The sequence below is a fragment of the Engystomops pustulosus genome, chromosome 11 (assembly GCF_040894005.1).
Source record: "Engystomops pustulosus chromosome 11, aEngPut4.maternal, whole genome shotgun sequence".
Classification (NCBI taxonomy): Eukaryota; Metazoa; Chordata; class Amphibia; order Anura; family Leptodactylidae; genus Engystomops; species Engystomops pustulosus.
In genome coordinates, this window is record NC_092421.1 from 90,819,650 (window position 1) to 90,843,165 (window position 23,516).

Here is a 23,516-nt window from a genome sequence, read left to right on the forward strand (position 1 = left end):
TCTCCTCCTCAGGGGATCGGGGGCCCCCCTTATGATCCGGCCCTGCATCTCCTCCTCAGGGGATCGGGAACCCCCCTTATGATCCGGCCCTGCATCTCCTCCTCAGGGGATCGGGAACCCCCATTATGATCCGGCCCTGCATCTCCTCCTCAGGGGATCGGGGACCCCCCACATGATCCGGCCCTGCATCTCCTCCTCGGGGATCGGGGACCCCCCTTATGATCAGGCCCTGCATCTCCTCCTCCGGGGATCGGGGACCCCCCACATAGTATCATAGTATCATAGTATATAAGGCTGGAAGGAGACGCAAGTCCATCAAGTCCAACCTTCAAGAATTAAATAAATGTTTTATCCCCATAACCCGTGATATTTTTTCTCTCCAGAAAGGCATCCAGGCCTCTCCTGAACATGTACATAGAGTCCTCCATAACAACCTCCAGCGGCAGAGAGTTCCACAGTCTCACTGCTCTTACAGTAAAGAACCTTTGTCTATGGTGATGGTAGAATCTCCTCTCCTCTAGGTGTAGAGGATGTCCCCTGTCTATGGTGATGGTAGAACCTCCTCTCCTCTAGGTGTAGAGGATGCCCCCTGTCTATGGTGATGGTAGAACCTCCTCCCCTCTAGGTGTAGAGGATGCCTCCTGTCTATGGCGATGGTAGAACCTCCTCTCCTCTAGGTGTAGAGGATGTCCCCTGTCTATGGTGATGGTAGAACCTCCTCTCCTCTAGGTGTAGAGGATGCCCCCTGTCTATGGTGATGGTAGAACCTCCTCTCCTCTAGGTGTAGAGGATGCCCCCTGTCTATGGTGATGGTAGAACCTCCTCTCCTCTAGGTGTAGAGGATGCCTCCTGTCTATGGTGATGGTAGAACCTCCTCTCCTCTAGGTGTAGAGGATGTCCCCTGTCTATGGTGATGGTAGAACCTCCTCTCCTCTAGGTGTAGAGGATGCCCCCAGTCTATGGTGATGGTAGAATCTCCTCTCCTCTAGGTGTAGAGAATGCCCCCTGTCTATGGTGATGGAAGAACCTCCTCTCCTCTACGTGTAGAGGATGTCCCCTGTCTATGGTGATGGTAGAACCTCCTCTCCTCTAGGTGTAGAGGATGCCCCCTGTCTATGGTGATGGTAGAACCTCCTCTCCTCTAGGTGTAGAGGATGTCCCCTGTCTATAGTGATGGTAGAACCTCCTCTCCTCTAGGTGTAGAGGATGCCCCTGTCTATGGTGATGGTAGAACCTCCTCTCCTCTAGGTGTAGAGGATGCCCCCTGTCTATGGTGATGGTAGAACCTCCTCTCCTCTAGGTGTAGAGGATGTCCCCTGTCTATAGTGATGGTAGAACCTCCTCTCCTCTAGGTGTAGAGGATGCCCCTGTCTATGGTGATGGTAGAACCTCCTCTCCTCTAGGTGTAGAGGATGCCCCCTGTCTATGGTGATGGTAGAGCCTCCTCTCATCTAGGTGTAGAGGATGCCCCCTGTCTATGGTGATGGGAGAACCTCCTCTCCTCTAGGTGTAGAGGATGTCCCCTGTCTATGGTGATGGTAGAACCTCCTCTCCTCTGGGTGTAGAGGATGCCCCCTGTCTATGGTGATGGTAGAATCGCCTCTCCTCTAGGTGTAGAGGATGCCCCCTGTCTATGGTGATGGTAGAACCTCCTCTCCTCTAGGTGTAGAGGATGTCCCCTGTCTATAGTGATGGTAGAACCTCCTCTCCTCTAGGTGTAGAGGATGCCCCTGTCTATGGTGATGGTAGAACCTCCTCTCCTCTAGGTGTAGAGGATGCCCCCTGTCTATGGTGATGGTAGAGCCTCCTCTCATCTAGGTGTAGAGGATGCCCCCTGTCTATGGTGATGGTAGAGCCTCCTCTCATCTAGGTGTAGAGGATGCCCCCTGTCTATGGTGATGGGAGAACCTCCTCTCCTCTAGGTGTAGAGGATGTCCCCTGTCTATGGTGATGGTAGAACCTCCTCTCCTCTGGGTGTAGAGGATGCCCCCTGTCTATGGTGATGGTAGAATCGCCTCTCCTCTAGGTGTAGAGGATGCCTCCTGTCTATGGTGATGGTAGAGCCTCCTCTCCTCTAGGTGTAGAGGATGCCCCCTGTCTATGGTGATGGTAGACCCTCCTCTCCTCTAGGTGTAGAGGATGCCCCCTGTCTATGGTGATGGTAGAACCTCCTCTCCTCTAGGTGTAGAGGATACCCCCTTGTCCTGGTCACAGGCCGAGGTATAAAAAGATCTTTGGAGAGATCCTTGTACTGTCCGTTCAGGTATTTGTACATTGTAATGAGGTCTCCCCTCAGTCGTCTTTTTTCTAAACTGAATAATCCCAAATTTTGTAATCTGTCAGTGTATTCTAGTCCCCCCATTCCCCTAATAATCCTGGTTGCTCTCCTCTGCACCCGTTCCAGCTCTACTATATCCTTTTTATATACTGGTGCCCAAAACTGTACACAATATTCCATGTGTGGTCTGACCAGGGATTTGTATAAGGGCAAAACTATGTCTTTATCATGAGAATCTATTCCTCTCTTGATACATCCCATTATTTTATTTGCTTTAGCAGCAGCCGCCTGGCTCTGGTCACTAAAATTAAGTTTACCATCCACCAATACCCCCAAGTCCTTTTCAGCTTCAGTTTTACTAAGTAATTGACCGTTAAGAACATAATTATACTTTTTGTTTCCATGGCCCAAGTGCATAACTTTACATTTATCTACATTAAACCTCATCAACCATTTCTCTGCCCACTCCTCAAGCTTCCACAAATCCCTCTGTAATGCTAAACTATCGACCTCAGTATTTATTACTTTACACAGCTTAGTATCATCTGCAAATATTGAAACTTGACTTTGTAAACCCACTACAAGGTCATTAATAAAAATATTAAAAAGAAGTGGCCCCAATACTGACCCCTGTGGCACTCCACTGGTAACATCAACCCAATCTGAGAATGTGCCATTAATGACCACCCTCTGTTTTCTATCACTAAGCCAATTACTTACCCAGATACACAGATTTTCTCCTATTCCCAGTAGTCTCATTTTATATACCAACCTTTTATGTGGCACGGTGTCAAATGTCTTTGAAAAGTCCAGATATACAACATCCACAGCGTCCCCCAGATCCAGTCTTGAACTTACCTCCTCGTAGAAACCAATCAGATTAGTCTGACAGGACCGATCTCTCATAAACCCATGCTGACGCTGGGTTATAAGGTTGTGCACAGTGAGATACTCCAGGATAGCATCTCTAATAAACCCCTCAAATATTTTCCCCACCACAGCAGTTAGACTCACGGGTCTGTAGTTTCCAGGATCGCTATTTGATCCTTTTTTGTATATTGGTACCACATTTGCTATGCGCCAGTCCTGTGGAACATAACCAGTCCTCAGTGAATCTTCAAATATTAAAAATAACGGTTTGTCTATCACGGTACATAATTCATGCAGAACCCGGGGGTGTATGCCATCTGGCCCCGGTGATTTATCTATCTTAGTGGTTGCGAGGCGGCGCCGTACCTCTTCCTGGGTTAAACTGTTGACATTATAAAAAGAATTTACATTATTCCTCATTGTGTCTTCCACCAGGGGATTTTCCTGGGTAAAGACAGTTGAGAAGACGACATTCAGTAGATTGGCCCTTTCCTCATCTCCTTCCACCATGACCCCCATGTTATTTCTAAGGGGACCCACACTCTCTGTTTTTAGTTTCTTATCATTTATATACTTGAAAAATAATTTGGGATTATTTTTGCTCTCCCTGGCAATATTTCTCTCAGTCTCTATTTTTGCGGCCTTTATCTGCTTTTTACAGGATTTATTTTTCTCTCTATAATCCTGTAATGCCTCATCGCTACCTTCACGTTTTAGCACCTTAAACGCTTTATCTTTCTCGCTTATTGCTTTCCTTACAAGACTAGTTAGCCACATTGGCTTTTTCTTGTTCCTTTTATGCTTTTTCCCATAAGGTATGTGTTTCTCACAGGACTTTTTCAGAATATATGAGAAAAAGTCCCATTTTTGGGGGGGGGCTTTTGTCTTTGAGAGCATTATCCCAGTCTATGCCTATAAGATCTTCCCTTAGTTGCTGAAAATTTGCCCTCCTGAAGTTTAGAGTGTTGGTTGCCCCTTCACTAACGTGCTTAGTAAAGCGTAATACAAAATCAATGATATTATGATCACTATTCCCCAGGTTCCCCCCAACCTGTAGTTTTGATACCCTATCAGGTCTGTTGGTAAGGATAAGGTCCAGCAGTGCCCCCCCCTCTTGTTGGCTCCAGGACTAGTTGCGACAGGTAATTGTCTTTTGTTGTTGACAAGAACCTGCTGCCTTTGAAGGACCTGCAGGTTTCTGCCCCCCAGTCGATATCTGGGTAATTGAAGTCCCCCATGATAAGTACTTCACCATGCTTTGAAGCCGCATCCATTTCACTTATCAGCATTTCCTCTGCTGCCTCCATTATATTTGGAGCCTTATAACAAACCCCTAGTAATATTTTATTATTCTTTTTCCCTCCCCTTATCTCCACCCATAGGGACTCCACATGTGCGTTACTGATGTCATCTCGCAGGACGGGCTTGAGGCGAGAATTCACATATAAACAAACCCCTCCCCCTTGTCTATTTATACGATCCTTTCTAAAAAGACTATAACCATCTATAGTAACAGCCCAGTCATAGCTACTGTCCAGCCATGTCTCGCTGATACCCACTATATTATATTTCCGCTCCAACATCAAGAGTTCCAGTTCCTCCATTGTGTTTGTGAGGCTTCTGGCATTTGTGTACATGCACTTTATATGGTTTTCCCTGTCCGTATTCCTTTTGTTCTTATTCCCCAATCTCATTCCAGCCCCCCTTCCTCCCCCATGGACTATGACTCTTCCCAGCTCTCTATGTACACTGTCTATTTGCCCTGCACAAGTGTAGTTGCCCTCCCCCCAGGTCTCTAGTTTAAACACTCCTCCAACCTTCTAGCCATTTTTTCCCCTAAAACAGCGGCCCCCCTCCCCATTGAGGTGCAGCCCATCCCTACTGTAGAGCCTGTAGCCCACAGAAAAGTCAGCCCAGTTCTCCATGAACCCAAACCCCTCCTTCCTACACCAACTTTTGAGCCACTTATTTACCTCCTTGATCTCCCGCTGCCTTTCTGGTGTGGCACGTGGTACAGGCAGTATTTCGGAGAAAATTACCTTTGAGGTCCTTGCCCTGAGCTTATGGCCTAAATCTCTGAAATCATTTTTAAGGACCTTCCACCTACCTGTTACTTTGTCATTAGTGCCAATGTGGACCATGACCGCTGGTTCCTCACCAGCCCCTCCCAGTAATCCGTCACCCCGATCCGCAACATGCCGAACCCGAGCACCCGGCAAACAACACACTGTTCGGTATGCACGGTCTTTGTGACAGATTGCCCTGTGTGTTCCCCTAATAATGGAATCTCCCACTACCAGCACCTGTCTGACCTTGCCTGTGCTCCCATTACCCTTCTTACTGGAGCAGACATTCCCCTGGGTGCTAGAGGCCACATCTTTCTGCAGCATTGCTACCCCAGAGCTGATATCCCCCTCATCCGCCAGCCTGGCAAACTTATTGGGGTGCACCAGAACAGGACTAGACTCTCTACAACTCTTCCCTCTACCCCGCCTTCTACATGTTACCCAACTAGCTGCCCCCTCACTCTGCACCTCCATACTTCCCTCCCCACACCCATCTGCCCCCTCACTCTGCACCTCCATACTTCCCTCCCCACACCCAGCTGCCCCCTCACTCTGCACCTCCATACTTCCCTCCCCACACCCATCTTCCCCCTCACTCTGCACCTCCATACTTCCCTCCCCACACCCATCTGCCCCCTCACTCTGCACCTCCATACTTCCCTCCCCACACCCAGCTGCCCCCTCACTCTGCACCTTCATACTTCCCTCCCCACACCCAGCTGCCTCCTCACTCTGCACCTCCATACTTCCCTCCCCGCACCCATCTGCCCCCTCACTCTGCACCTCCATACTTCCCTCCCCGCACCCATCTGCCCCCTCACTCTGCACCTCCATACTTCCCTCCCCGCACCCATCTGCCTCCTCACTCTGCACCTCCATACTTCCCTCCCCACACCCATCTGCCCCCTCACTCTGCACCTCCATACTTCCCTCCCCACACCCATCTGCCCCCTCACTCTGCACCTCCATACTTCCCTCCCCACACCCATCTGCCCCCTCACTCTGCACCTCCATACTTCCCTCCCCACACCCAGCTGCCCCCTCCCTCTGCACCTCCATACTTCCCTCCCCACACCCATCTGCCCCCTCACTCTGCACCTCCATACTTCCCTCCCCGCACCCATCTGCCCCCTCACTCTGCACCTCCATACTTCCCTCCCCACACCCAGCTGCCCCCTCCCTCTGCACCTCCATACTTCCCTCCCCACACCCATCTGCCCCCTCACTCTGCACCTCCATACTTCCCTCCCCGCACCCATCTGCCCCCTCACTCTGCACCTCCATACTTCCCTCCCCACACCCATCTGCCCCCTCACTCTGCACCTCCATACTCCCCTCCCCACACCCATCTGCCCCCTCACTCTGCACCTCCATACTTCCCTCCCCACACCCATCTGCCCCCTCACTCTGCACCTCCATACTTCCCTCCCCACACCCAGCTGCCCCCTCCCTCTGCACCTCCATACTTCCCTCCCCACACCCATCTGCCCCCTCACTCTGCACCTCCATACTTCCCTCCCCACACCCAGCTGCCTCCTCACTCTGCACCTCCATACTTCCCTCCCCACACCCATCTGCCCCCTCACTCTGCACCTCCATACTTCCCTCCCCACACCCATCTGCCTCCTCACTCTGCACCTCCATACTTCCCTCCCCACACCCATCTGCCCCCTCACTCTGCACCTCCATACTTCCCTCCCCACACCCAGCTGCCCCCTCACTCTGCACCTCCATACTTCCCTCCCCACACCCAGCTGCCCCCTCCCTCTGCACCTCCATACTTCCCTCCCCACACCCATCTGCCCCCTCACTCTGCACCTCCATACTTCCCTCCCTACAACCATCTTCCCCAGAGAGTTTGTGCTCCAGGAGCAGCAAACTTCGTTCCATATTATCAATTGCCCGCAGCCTTGAAACTTGCTCATTGAGATCCAGAATCTGGGCTTCCAGATGAGCAATTTTCACACATCCCACACAGCAGTATATACCCCCCTCACACATCAGTATATACCCCTCACACATCCCACACAGCAGTATATACCCCCTCACACACCCCACACAGCAGTATATACCCCCCCCCCTCACACATCCCACACAGCAGTATATACCCCCCTCACACACCCCACACAGCAGTATATACCCCCTCACACAGCAGTATATACCCCCTCACACACCCCACACAGCAGTATATACTCCTCACACACCCCACACAGCAGTATATACCCCTCACACACCCCACACAGCAGTATTCCCCCTCGAACGGCTGTTCAAGGAAAGCATACATGGCACAGGATGTACACATACATGGCACAGGATGTACACATACATGGCACAGGATGTACACATACATGGCACAGGGTGTACACATACATGGCACAGGATGTACACTGTGTAGCAATGCCACTTATGGAGTCCATTATTCTAATGGGGATTACAATAGAAATATGCACAGAAAGAAGAATCTACAGCCAAAGTAACACAAAACACAGAAGTTACCTGCTAAAGCCCCTCAAACTTAGGTCCCTTAAACCTAAGTCACACTTAAGACAGTGCACACACTTCAGATCAATGCACACTCGCCGCCAAGCTCATACACTCGCTTTCCTGATGCTTTTTTAAAAGTTATCTGCCACAAAAATCTGCAGAGCTCACTGCACAAGATCTGGCTGCAAACCACCAAACAAACTGACCACAGAAGTATATAAAGGCTGCTAATTACATAGCCACACCCCACTATTAATTAGGCAGCACCTGTGACTATACTGTCTAGATAAGCAAGGTGACTGCCTCCCTATACCCCCCACACAATATACAGATTATGCAAGTAAAATACCTTCAGCTCTACTTGGTTGCAATAAAAATCACACAATGAATATCAGGAAATAAAAATGTAGATGCACTTATCTATTTGTTGCTATATACATATATATATATATATGCAGGGCCGGATCTATATGATCCGGCCCTGCATCTCCTCCTCGGGGATCGGGGACCCCCCTTATGATCCGGCCCTGCATCTCCTCCTCGGGGATCGGGGACCCCCCTTATGATCCGGCCCTGCATCTCCTCCTCGGGGATCGGGGACCCCCCTTATGATCCGGCCCTGCATCTCCTCCTCGGGGATCGGGGACCCCCCCTTATGATCCGGCCCTGCATCTCCTCCTCGGGGATCGGGGACCCCCCTTATGAACAAGCCCTGCATCTCCTCCTCGGGGATCGGGGACCCCATAATAGTCACTGCGGGGGCTTCAGCTGTGGGGACCCAGGAATCCAAATCTGAAGAATGTACAAAGGATTTATCCTGAGTCACATGACAGGAATGACAGGAGATGGAGAGCAGCAGAAAGACACAGACAGGAGAACAAGCATAGCACCAACATATAGTGCAGCGCAGTACACAGATCATTACTCACATCAGTGTCTGTGCCATGGGGGCCACAAAGGAGGAAAGTTATTGTGTCACTGAATGTAGACAGAAAGGTTAGAGGGATGGATATATATATATATACAGCACAGAGCAAACGCCTGCACCCTCCTTCTCATTCAAAGAGTTTTCTTTATTTTCATGATTATAAAAATTGAAACTCTGAATTACCACATCTGGAAAAGTGTGAGACCCCAGAGAATCTCTTATATTCCGGGTCCTTGTGCTGGGATCACTGCTCTGCACAGTCTGGGCTTCTCTCCATGAGATACAAGAGGTAGTCACCTGGAGAGGTCTCCCACCGTCTTGGAGGAGCTACCAGAGATGCTCAGCACTTGTCGGCCCCTTTGCCTTCACTCTGCAGTCCAGCTCACCCCAAACAATCTGCAGCCGTCGCAGAATGCTGTGGTAACCCTGCTGCTCCAGTATAAATCTCCAAAAGTGTCACCAGCAGAGCCCCCCCACACCATCACACCCAACAGTGTCACCAGCAAAGCCCCCCCACACCATCACACCCAACAGTGTCACCAGCAAAGCCCCCCCACACCATCACACCCAACAGTGTCACCAGCACAGCCCCCCACACCATCACACCCAACAGTGTCACCAGCACAGCCCCCCACACCATCACACCCAACAGTGTCACCTGCACAGCCCCCCACACCATCACACCCAACAGTGTCACCTGCACAGCCCCCCACACCATCACACCCAACAGTGTCACCTGCACAGCCCCCCACACCATCACACCCAACAGTGTCACCAGCAAAGCCCCCCCACACCATCACACCCAACAGTGTCACCTGCACAGCCCCCCACACCATCACACCCAACAGTGTCACCAGCACAGCCCCCCACACCATCACACCCAACAGTGTCACCAGCAAAGCCCCCCCACACCATCACACCCAACAGTGTCACCAGCAAAGCCCCCCCACACCATCACACCCAACAGTGTCACCAGCAAAGCCCCCCCACACCATCACACCCAACAGTGTCAGCAGCACAGCCCCCACACCATCACACCCAACAGTGTCACCAGCAAAGCCCCCCCACACCATCACACCCAACAGTGTCACCAGCAGAGCCCCCCCCCCAACACCATCACACCCAACAGTGTCACCAGCACAGCCCCCCCACACCATCACACCCAACAGTGTCACCTGCACAGCCCCCCACACCATCACACCCAACAGTGTCACCAGCACAGCCCCCCACACCATCACACCCAACAGTGTCACCAGCACAGCCCCCCACACCATCACACCCAACAGTGTCACCAGCAAAGCCCCCCCACACCATCACACCCAACAGTGTCACCAGCAAAGCCCCCCCACACCATCACACCCAACAGTGTCACCAGCACAGCCCCCCACACCATCACACCCAACAGTGTCACCTGCACAGCCCCCCACACCATCACACCCAACAGTGTCACCTGCACAGCCCCCCACACCATCACACCCAACAGTGTCACCAGCACAGCCCCCCACACCATCACACCCAACAGTGTCACCAGCACAGCCCCCCACACCATCACACCCAACAGTGTCACCAGCAAAGCCCCCCCACACCATCACACCCAACAGTGTCACCTGCACAGCCCCCCACACCATCACACCCAACAGTGTCACCTGCACAGCCCCCCACACCATCACACCCAACAGTGTCACCAGCACAGCCCCCCACACCATCACACCCAACAGTGTCAGTAATGTAGTAAATGTGTAATGTAATAATAAAGTAATAAATGTGATACAGTCAGTAATAAATGTGGAGCAGTCAGTAATAAATGTGGAGCAGTCAGTAATAAATGTGGAGCAGTCAGTAATAAATGTGATACAGTCAGTAATAAATGTGGAGCAGTCAGTAATAAATGTGATACAGTCAGTAATAAATGTGATACAGTCAGTAATAAATGTGGAGCAGTCAGTAATAAATGTGGAGCAGTCAGTAATAAATGTGATACAGTCAGTAATAAATGTGATACAGTCAGTAATAAATGTGATGCAGTCAGTAATAAATGTGATGTAGTCAGTAATAAATGTGGAGCAGTCAGTAATAAATGTGATGTAGTCAGTAATAAATGTGATACAGTCAGTAATAAATGTGATGCAGTCAGTAATAAATGTGGAGCAGTCAGTAATAAATGTGATGCAGTCAGTAATAAATGTGGTACAGTCAGTAATAAATGTGGTACAGTCAGTAATAAATGTGATACAGTCAGTAATAAATGTGATACAGTCAGTAATAAATGTGGAGCAGTCAGTAATAAATGTGATGCAGTCAGTAATAAATGTGATGCAGTCAGTAATAAATGTGATGTGGTCAGTAATAAATGTGATGCAGTCAGTAATAAATGTGATACAGTCAGTAATAAATGTGGAGCAGTCAGTAATAAATGTGATGCAGTCAGTAATAAATGTGATGCAGTCAGTAATAAATGTGGAGCAGTCAGTAATAAATGTGGTGCAGTCAGTAATAAATGTGATGTAGTCAGTAATAAATGTGATGCAGTCAGTAATAAATGTGATGCAGTCAGTAATAAATGTGATGCAGTCAGTAATAAATGTGATACAGTCAGTAATAAATGTGGTGCAGTCAGTAATAAATGTGGAGCAGTCAGTAATAAATGTGATGCAGTCAGTAATAAATGTGATACAGTCAGTAATAAATGTGATGCAGTCAGTAATAAATGTGATACAGTCAGTAATAAATGTGATGTAGTCAGTAATAAATGTGGAGCAGTCAGTAATAAATGTGATGCAGTCAGTAATAAATGTGGAGCAGTCAGTAATAAATGTGGTGCAGTCAGTAATAAATGTGATACAGTCAGTAATAAATGTGATGTAGTCAGTAATAAATGTGATACAGTCAGTAATAAATGTGGAGCAGTCAGTAATAAATGTGGAGCAGTCAGTAATAAATGTGATGCAGTCAGTAATAAATGTGATACAGTCAGTAATAAATGTGATGTAGTCAGTAATAAATGTGATACAGTCAGTAATAAATGTGATGTAGTCAGTAATAAATGTGGAGCAGTCAGTAATAAATGTGATGCAGTCAGTAATAAATGTGGTGCAGTCAGTAATAAATGTGATACAGTCAGTAATAAATGTGGAGCTGTCAGTAATAAATGTGGAGCAGTCAGTAATAAATGTGATGCAGTCAGTAATAAATGTGAAGCAGTCAGTAATAAATGTGATGCAGTCAGTAATAAATGTGATACAGTCAGTAATAAATGTGATGCAGTCAGTAATAAATGTGATACAGTCAGTAATAAATGTGGAGCAGTCAGTAATAAATGTGATGCAGTCAGTAATAAATGTGATGCAGTCAGTAATAAATGTGATACAGTCAGTAATAAATGTGATACAGTCAGTAATAAATGTGATGCAGTCAGTAATAAATGTGATGCAGTCAGTAATAAATGTGGAGCAGTCAGTAATAAATGTGATGCAGTCAGTAATAAATGTGATGCAGTCAGTAATAAATGTGGAGCAGTCAGTAATAAATGTGATATAGTCAGTAATAAATGTGGTGCAGTCAGTAATAAATGTGGAGCAGTCAGTAATAAATGTGATATAGTCAGTAATAAATGTGGTGCAGTCAGTAATAAATGTGATGCAGTCAGTAATAAATGTGATGTAGTCAGTAATAAATGTGATGTAGTCAGTAATAAATGTGGTACAGTCAGTAATAAATGTGATGTAGTCAGTAATAAATGTGGTGCAGTCAGTAATAAATGTGATGCAGTCAGTAATAAATGTGGAGCAGTCAGTAATAAATGTGATGCAGTCAGTAATAAATGTGGTGTAGTCAGTAATAAATGTGGTGTAGTCAGTAATAAATGTGGAGCAGTCAGTAATAAATGTGGAGCAGTCAGTAATAAATGTGGAGCAGTCAGTAATAAATGTGGAGCAGTCAGTAATAATTGTGGAGCAGTCAGTAATAAATGTGATGCAGTCAGTAATTAATGTGATGCAGTCAGTAATAAATGTGATACAGTCAGTAATAAATGTGGAGCAGTCAGTAATAAATGTGATGTAGTCAGTAATAAATGTGATACAGTCAGTAATAAATGTGGAGCAGTCAGTAATAAATGTGATACAGTCAGTAATAAATGTGGTGTAGTCAGTAATAAATGTGATACTGTCAGTAATAAATGTGGAGCAGTCAGTAATAAATGTGATACAGTCAGTAATAAATGTGATGTAGTCAGTAATAAATGTGATACAGTCAGTAATAAATGTGGAGCAGTCAGTAATAATTGTGGAGCAGTCAGTAATAAATGTGGAGCAGTCAGTAATAATTGTGGAGCAGTCAGTAATAAATGTGGAGCAGTCAGTAATAAATGTGGAGCAGTCAGTAATAAATGTGGAGCAGTCAGTAATAATTGTGGAGCAGTCAGTAATAAATGTGGAGCAGTCAGTAATAATTGTGGAGCAGTCAGTAATAAATGTGGAGCAGTCAGTAATAAATGTGGAGCAGTCAGTAATAATTGTGGAGCAGTCAGTAATAAATGTGATGTAGTCAGTAATAAATGTGATGTAGTCAGTAATAAATGTGATACAGTCAGTAATAAATGTGGAGCAGTCAGTAATAATTGTGGAGCAGTCAGTAATAAATGTGGAGCAGTCAGTAATAAATGTGGAGCAGTCAGTAATAATTGTGGAGCAGTCAGTAATAAATGTGGAGCAGTCAGTAATAAATGTGGAGCAGTCAGTAATAATTGTGGAGCAGTCAGTAATAAATGTGGAGCAGTCAGTAATAATTGTGGAGCAGTCAGTAATAAATGTGATGTAGTCAGTAATAAATGTGATGTAGTCAGTAATAAATGTGATACAGTCAGTAATAAATGTGGAGCAGTCAGTAATAAATGTGATGTAGTCAGTAATAAATGTGATGCAGTCAGTAATAAATGTGGAGCAGTCAGTAATAAATGTGGAGCAGTCAGTAATAAATGTGGAGCAGTCAGTAATAATTGTGGAGCAGTCAGTAATAAATGTGGAGCAGTCAGTAATAATTGTGGAGCAGTCAGTAATAAATGTGATACAGTCAGTAATAAATGTGGAGCAGTCAGTAATAAATGTGGAGCAGTCAGTAATAAATGTGGAGCAGTCAGTAATAATTGTGGAGCAGTCAGTAATAAATGTGGAGCAGTCAGTAATAAATGTGGAGCAGTCAGTAATAAATGTGGAGCAATCAGTAATAAATGTGAAGCAGTCAGTAATAAATGTGGAGCAGTCAGTAATAAATGTGGAGCAGTCAGTAATAATTGTGGAGCAGTCAGTGATAATTGTGGAGCAGTCAGTAATAATTGTGGAGCAGTCAGTGATAACTTGGGTTTGGGTATAAGCGCCTCTCTCCTGGCTGTGATCCTGTGATGTCGGTGTCTTGCAGGTGGGAGGAGGAGTACTCGGCTCGCGTTCAGCTGCAGCAGAGGGTGAATGAGCTGGACGAGGTGAGGACATCCATCTATATTTGCGCCTGGAGGTTGCACATACAGTCAGAGAGCAGGACACGCCTTCTCTAGGACTGTGCCCAATGATTCAGGACTCCATATGTGATATGATGTATCAGAAAGCCGGAATCAGAGAGTGGAAAAAATGAAAACATTTGCACCTCTTCCACATTTTGGGGCCACTCATTTTTTTTGCCCGTGAATAATATTGATGTGCGGACACCCCTTAATGGGGAGCATGCAGAGTGCACACCCCAGAAACAGGAGCATGGGACACCCCTTAATGGGGAGCATGCAGAGTGCACACCCCACATACAGGAGCATGGGACACCCCTTAATGGGGAGCATGCAGAGTGCACACCCCACAAACAGGAGCATGGAGTCCCCTTAATGGGGAGCATGCAGAGTGCACACCCCAGAAACAGGAGCATGGGACACCCCTTAATGGGGAGCATGCAGAGTGCACACCCCACAAACAGGAGCATGGGACACCCCTTAATGGGGAGCATGCAGAGTGCACACCCCACAAACAGGAGCATGGAGACCCCTTAATGGGGAGCATGCAGAGTGCACACCCCACAAACAGGAGCATGGGACACCCCTTAATGGGGAGCATGTAGAGTGCACACCCCACAAACAGGAGCATGGGACACCCCTTAATGGGGCGCATGCAGAGTGCACACCCCACAAACAGGAGCATGGGACACCCCTTAATGGGGTGCATGTGGAGTGCACACCCCACAAACAGGAGCATGGAGACCCCTTAATTGGGTGCATGTGGAGTGCACACCCCACAAACAGGAGCATGGAGACCCCTTAATGGGGAGCATGTAGAGTGCACACCCCACAAACAGGAGCATGGAGACCCCTTAATGGGGAGCATGCAGAGTGCACACCCCACAAACAGGAGCATGGAGTCCCCTTAATGGGGAGCATGTAGAGTGCACACCCCACAAACAGGAGCATGGGACACCCCTTAATGGGGAGCATGTAGAGTGCACACCCCACAAACAGGAGCATGGGACACCCCTTAATGGGGAGCATGTAGAGTGCACACCCCACAAACAGGAGCATGGGACACCCCTTAATGGGGAGCATGTAGAGTGCACACCCCACAAACAGGAGCATGGGAAACCCCTTAATGGGGAGCATGTAGAGTGCACACCCCACAAACAGGAGCATGGGACACCCTTTAATGGGGCGCATGCAGAGTGCACACCCCACAAACAGGAGCATGGGACACCCCTTAATGGGGAGCATGCAGAGTGCACACCCCACAAACAGGAGCATGGAGTCCCCTTAATGGGGAGCATGTAGAGTGCACACCCCACAAACAGGAGCATGGGACACCCCTTAATGGGGAGCATGTAGAGTGCACACCCCACAAACAGGAGCATGGGACACCCCTTAATGGGGAGCATGTAGAGTGCACACCCCACAAACAGGAGCATGGGACACCCCTTAATGGGGAGCATGTAGAGTGCACACCCCACAAACAGGAGCATGGGACACCCCTTAATGGGGAGCATGTAGAGTGCACACCCCACAAACAGGAGCATGGAGACCCCTTAATGGGGAGCATGCAGAGTGCACACCCCACAAACAGGAGCATGGGACACCCCTTAATGGGGAGCATGTAGAGTGCACACCCCACAAACAGGAGCATGGAGACCCCTTAATGGGGAGCATGCAGAGTGCACACCCCACAAACAGGAGCATGGGACACCCCTTAATGGGGAGCATGTAGAGTGCACACCCCACAAACAGGAGCATGGGACACCCCTTAATGGGGAGCATGTAGAGTGCACACCCCACAAACAGGAGCATGGAGACCCCTTAATGGGGAGCATGCAGAGTGCACACCCCACAAACAGGAGCATGGAGACCCCTTAATGGGGAGCATGTAGAGTGCACACCCCACAAACAGGAGCATGGAGACCCCTTAATGGGGAGCATGCAGAGTGCACACCCCACAAACAGGAGCATGGAGACCCCTTAATGGGGAGCATGTAGAGTGCACACCCCACAAACAGGAGCATGGGACACCCCTTAATGGGGAGCATGCAGAGTGCACACCCCACAAACAGGAGCATGGAGACCCCTTAATGGGGAGCATGTAGAGTGCACACCCCACAAACAGGAGCATGGAGACCCCTTAATGGGGAGCATGCAGAGTGCACACCCCACAAACAGGAGCATGGAGACCCCTTAATGGGGAGCATGTAGAGTGCACACCCCACAAACAGGAGCATGGAGACCCCTTAATGGGGAGCATGCAGAGTGCACACCCCACAAACAGGAGCATGGAGACCCCTTAATGGGGAGCATGTAGAGTGCACACCCCACAAACAGGAGCATGGAGACCCCTTAATGGGGAGCATGCAGAGTGCACACCCCACAAACAGGAGCATGGAGACCCCTTAATGGGGAGCATGCAGAGTGCACACCCCACAAACAGGAGCATGGAGACCCCTTAATGGGGAGCATGCAGAGTGCACACCCCACAAACAGGAGCATGGAGACCCCTTAATGGGGAGCATGCAGAGTGCACACCCCACAAACAGGAGCATGGAGACCCCTTAATGGGGAGCATGCAGAGTGCACACCCCACAAACAGGAGCATGGAGACCCCTTAATGGGGAGCATGCAGAGTGCACACCCCACAAACAGGAGCATGGAGACCCCTTAATGGGGAGCATGTAGAGTGCACACCCCACAAACAGGAGCATGGGACACCCCTTAATGGGGAGCATGCAGAGTGCACACCCCACAAACAGGAGCATGGAGACCCCTTAATGGGGAGCATGCAGAGTGCACACCCCACAAACAGGAGCATGGAGACCCCTTAATGGGGAGCATGTAGAGTGCACACCCCACAAACAGGAGCATGGAGACCCCTTAATGGGGAGAGCATGGGCACCCGGCTCCGATAAGAGAAATCTTACAGGTGATTACACCAGCAGCTTGTCAGCGGCCGGGCCCCACAAGGGTGACGATGATTGGGGTCAGGCTACCAAACACATCAAGGGGCTTCACCTCTTCCTGTGTCTGGGGCTCAGACCTGGCCTAAGCCTCCTGTATCCGGGGTGACCAGGGCGAGCGCCGGCGCTGACAATTCTCACTCAGAGTCTTTAGTTCTGGGTCGCGGCACCAAGCGACGGCTAAGTGCAGTGTGAGAGGCGCAGGCCGTGCATCCTCGTCCTAATAGCCTCTTCTCATGACACTTCTCACCTTTTCTGGGTGAAGTTGTTATCGTTGTATTGAACTCTTTTTTTTTTTAACTCTCGCCTTACCTGTCAGTGAATTGATCACAATAAGCGGCTGAGACACATTGGGGCTCATTCACTCCAGGTGTATAATGCACAGGTATAATTAGTGTCTGCGCTTGTGTGGTGCAGCTGCGTGGCCTCCACGTGACACATATTAGGGGCAGATTGTGGTAATGATCCAGTGCAGACCTCATGGCGCAGGATCCGCTCTGTCTGCCCCTCTGGATATTGTTATAAATTATAGTAAAAAGTTGAATAATGTTTAGTCTTGAGGGAATGACATCTCCTCTCTCCACGCAGGAGGCGCAGGACTCCGCACTTTACCAGGAGGAGCTCGCCATGAAGGTTAAGCAGCTCAAAGCCGAACTAGTTGTCTTCAAGGGGTTAATGAGCAATGTAAGTCCCATATTATACGTGTCATACTATACGTGTCATACTATACGTGTCATTTTCACCAACCCGTGAGTGTTCTATACAATCATCATCATTCCCATCAGTACGAAGCAGTCACTACACATCAGTCACACGTGGCTCAAAATACTAAACATACTGACACATAATAGTAATAAGGGATCCATCAGCACCAGCATCACCATACTGATACATAATAGTAATAAGGGATCCATCAGCACCAGCACCAGCATCACCATACTGATACATAATAGTAATAAGGGATCCATCAGCATCAGCACCAGCATCACCATACTGATACATAACAGTAATAAGGGATCCATCAGCACCAGCATCACCATACTGATACATAATAGTAATAAGGGATCCATCAGCACCAGCATCACCATACTGATACATAATAGTAATAAGGGATCCATCAGCACCAGCATCACCATACTGATACATAATAGTAATAAGGGATCCATCAGCACCAGCATAACCATACTGATACATAATAGTAATAAGGGATCCATCAGCACCAGCACCACCATACTGATACATAATAGTAATAAGGGATCCATCAGCACCAGCACCAGCATCACCATACTGATACATAATAGTAATAAGGGATCCATCAGCACCAGCATCACCATACTGATACATAATAGTAATAAGGGATCCATCAGCACCAGCATCACCATACTGATACATAATAGTAATAAGGGATCCATCAGCACCAGCACCAGCATCACCATACTGATACATAACAGTAATAAGGGATCCATCAGCACCAGCATCACCATACTGATACATAATAGTAATAAGGGATCCATCAGCACCAGCATCACCATACTGATACATAATAGTAATAAGGGATCCATCAGCACCAGCATCACCATACTGATACATAATAGTAATAAGGGATCCATCAGCACCAGCACCAGCATCACCATACTGATACATAATAGTAATAAGGGATCCATCAGCACCAGCATCACCATACTGATACATAATAGTAATAAGGGATCCATCAGCACCAGCATCACCATACTGACACATAATAGTAATAAGGGATCCATCAGCACCAGCATCACCATACTGATACATAATAGTAATAAGGGATCCATCAGCACCAGCACCAGCATCACCATACTGATACATAATAGTAATAAGGGATCCATCAGCACCAGCACCAGCATCACCATACTGATACATAATAGTAATAAGGGATCCATCAGCATCAGCACCAGCATCACCACACTGATACATAATAGTAATAAGGGATCCATCAGCACCAGCATCACCATACTGATACATAATAGTAATAAGGGATCCATCAGCACCAGCATCACCATACTGATACATAATAGTAATAAGGGATCCATCAGCACCAGCACCACCATACTGATACATAATAGTAATAAGGGATCCATCAGCATCAGCACCAGCATCACCATACTGATACATAATAGTAATAAGGGATCCATCATTACCAGCACCAGCATCACCATACTGATACATAATAGTAATAAGGGATCCATCAGCATCAGCACCAGCACCAGCATCACCATACTGATACATAATAGTAATAAGGGATCCATCAGCACCAGCATCACCATACTGATACATAACAGTAATAAGGGATCCATCAGCACCAGCACCAGCATCACCACACTGATACATAATAGTAATAAGGGATCCATCAGCACCAGCATCACCATACTGACACATAATAGTAATAAGGGACCCATCAGCACCAGCACCAGCATCACCATACTGATACATAATAGTAATAAGGGATCCATCAGCACCAGCACCAGCACCAGCATCACCATACTGATACATAATAGTAATAAGGGATCCATCAGCACCAGCATCACCTTACTGATACATAATAGTAATAAGGGTTCCATCAGCACCAGCATCAACATCACCATACTGATACATAATAGTAATAAGGGATCCATCAGCACCACCATCACCATACTGATACATAATAGTAATAAGGGATCCATCAGCACCAGCACCAGCATCACCATACTGATACATAATAGTAATAAGGGATCCATCAGCACCAGCATCACCATACTGATACATAATAGTAATAAGGGATCCATCAGCACCAGCACCAGCATCACCATACTGATACATAACAGTAATAAGGGATCCATCAGCACCAGCACCAGCATCACCATACTGATACATAATAGTAATAAGGGATCCATCAGCACCAGCATCACCATACTGATACATAACAGTAATAAGGGATCCATCAGCACCAGCACCAGCATCACCATACTGATACATAATAGTAATAAGAGATCCATCAGCACCAGCACCAGCATCACCATACTGATACATAACAGTAATAAGGGATCCATCAGCACCAGCATCACCATACTGATACATAATAGTAATAAGGGATCCATCAGCATCAGCACCAGCATCACCATACTGATACATAACAGTAATAAGGGATCCATCAGCACCAGCACCAGCATCACCATACTGATACATAATAGTAATAAGAGATCCATCAGCACCAGCACCAGCATCACCATACTGATACATAACAGTAATAAGGGATCCATCAGCACCAGCATCACCATACTGATACATAATAGTAATAAGGGATCCATCAGCACCAGCACCAGCATCACCATACTGATACATAACAGTAATAAGGGATCCATCAGCACCAGCATCACCATACTGATACATAATAGTAATAAGGGATCCATCAGCATCAGCACCAGCATCACCATACTGATACATAATAGTAATAAGAGATCCATCAGCACCAGCATCACCATACTGATACATAATAGTAATAAGGGATCCATCAGCACCAGCATCTCCATACTGATACATAATAGTAATAAGGGATCCATCAGCATCAGCACCAGCATCACCATACTGATACATAATAGTAATAAGGGATCCATCAGCACCAGCACCAGCATCACCATACTGATACATAATAGTAATAAGGGATCCATCAGCACCAGCATCACCATACTGATACATAATAGTAATAAGAGATCCATCAGCACCAGCACCACCATACTGATACATAATAGTAATAAGGGATCCATCAGCACCAGCATCACCATACTGATACATAATAGTAATAAGGGATCCATCAGCACCAGCATCACCATACTGATACATAATAGTAATAAGGGATCCATCAGCACCAGCACCAGCATCACCATACTGATACATAATAGTAATAAGGGATCCATCAGCACCAGCACCAGCATCACCATACTGATACATAATAGTAATAAGGGATCCATCAGCATCAGCACCACCATACTGATACATAATAGTAATAAGGGATCCATCAGCACCAGCACCAGCATCACCATACTGATACATAACAGTAATAAGGGATCCATCAGCATCAGCACCAGCACCAGCATCACCATACTGATACATAATAGTAATAAGGGATCCATCAGCACCAGCATCACCATACTGATACATAATAGTAATAAGGGATCCATCAGCACCAGCATCACCATACTGATACATAATAGTAATAAGGGATCCATCAGCACCAGCATCACCTTACTGATACATAACAGTAATAAGGGATCCATCAGCACCAGCACCAGCATCACCATACTGATACATAATAGTAATAAGGGATCCATCAGCACCAGCATCACCATACTGATACATAATAGTAATAAGGGATCCATCAGCACCAGCACCAGCATCACCATACTGATACATAATAGTAATAAGGGATCCATCAGCACCAGCACCACCATACTGATACATAATAGTAATAAGGGATCCATCAGCATCAGCATCACCATACTGATACATAATAGTAATAAGAGATCCATCAGCACCAGCATCAGCATCACCATACTGATACATAATAGTAATAAGGGATCCATCAGCACCAGCATCACCATACTGATACATAATAGTAATAAGGGATCCATCAGCACCAGCACCAGCATCACCATACTGATACATAATAGTAATAAGGGATCCATCAGCACCAGCATCACCATACTGATACATAATAGTAATAAGGGATCCATCAGCAACAGCATCAACATCACCATACTGATACATAATAGTAATAAGGGATCCATCAGCACCAGCATCACCATACTGATACATAATAGTAATAAGGGATCCATCAGCACCAGCACCACCATACTGATACATAATAGTAATAAGGGATCCATCAGCAACAGCATCAACATCACCATACTGATACATAATAGTAATAAGGGATCCATCAGCATCAGCATCACCATACTGATACATAATAGTAATAAGGGATCCATCAGCACCAGCACCAGCACCACCATACTGATACATAATAGTAATAAGGGATCCATCAGCAACAGCATCAACATCACCATACTGATACATAATAGTAATAAGGGATCCATCAGCACCAGCATCACCATACTGATACATAATAGTAATAAGGGATCCATCAGCACCAGCACCACCATACTGATACATAATAGTAATAAGGGATCCATCAGCAACAGCATCAACATCACCATACTGATACATAATAGTAATAAGGGATCCATCAGCATCAGCATCACCATACTGATACATAATAGTAATAAGGGATCCATCAGCACCAGCACCAGCATCACCATACTGATACATAATAGTAATAAGGGATCCATCAGCACCAGCATCACCATACTGATACATAATAGTAATAAGGGATCCATCAGCACCAGCACCAGCATCACCATACTGATACATAATAGTAATAAGGGATCCATCAGCACCAGCACCAGCACCAGCATCACCATACTGATACATAATAGTAATAAGGGATCCATCAGCACCAGCACCAGCATCACCATACTGATACATAACAGTAATAAGGGATCCATCAGCACCAGCATCACCATACTGATACATAATAGTAATAAGGGATCCATCAGCACCAGCACCACCATACTGATACATAATAGTAATAAGGGATCCATCAGCATCAGCACCAGCATCACCATACTGATACATAATAGTAATAAGGGATCCATCAGCACCAGCACCAGCATCACCATACTGATACATAATAGTAATAAGGGATCCATCAGCACCAGCACCAGCATCACCATACTGATACATAACAGTAATAAGGGATCCATCAGCACCAGCATCACCATACTGATACATAACAGTAATAAGGGATCCATCAGCACCAGCACCACCATACTGATACATAATAGTAATAAGGGATCCATCAGCACCAGCACCACCATACTGATACATAATAGTAATAAGAGATCCATCAGCACCAGCACCACCATACTGATACATAATAGTAATAAGGGATCCATCAGCACCAGCACCAGCATCACCATACTGATACATAATAGTAATAAGGGATCCATCAGCACCAGCATCACCATACTGATACATAATAGTAATAAGGGATCCATCAGCACCAGCATCACCATACTGATACATAATAGTAATAAGGGATCCATCAGCACCAGCATCACCATACTGATACATAATAGTAATAAGGGATCCATCAGCACCAGCACCAGCATCACCATACTGATACATAATAGTAATAAGGGATCCATCAGCATCAGCACCAGCATCACCATACTGATACATAATAGTAATAAGGGATCCATCAGCACCAGCACCACCATACTGATACATAATAGTAATAAGGGATCCATCAGCACCAGCATCACCATACTGATACAAAATAGTAATAAGGGATCCATCAGCACCAGCA

General features: G+C 46.8%; 1 protein-coding gene across 1 annotated transcript in view; it reads left to right on the forward strand.

Annotated features, from left to right (window-relative positions):
* The window catches only part of IFFO1 (intermediate filament family orphan 1), a 140,640-nt gene that overhangs the window by 24,343 nt on the left and 92,781 nt on the right, over positions 1-23,516 (forward strand). The window contains exons 2-3 of the mRNA XM_072129700.1: positions 14,042-14,102; positions 17,672-17,767. Coding sequence (XP_071985801.1) covers positions 14,042-14,102; positions 17,672-17,767 — 157 coding nt within the window. The remainder of the gene's footprint in view (positions 1-14,041; positions 14,103-17,671; positions 17,768-23,516) is intronic.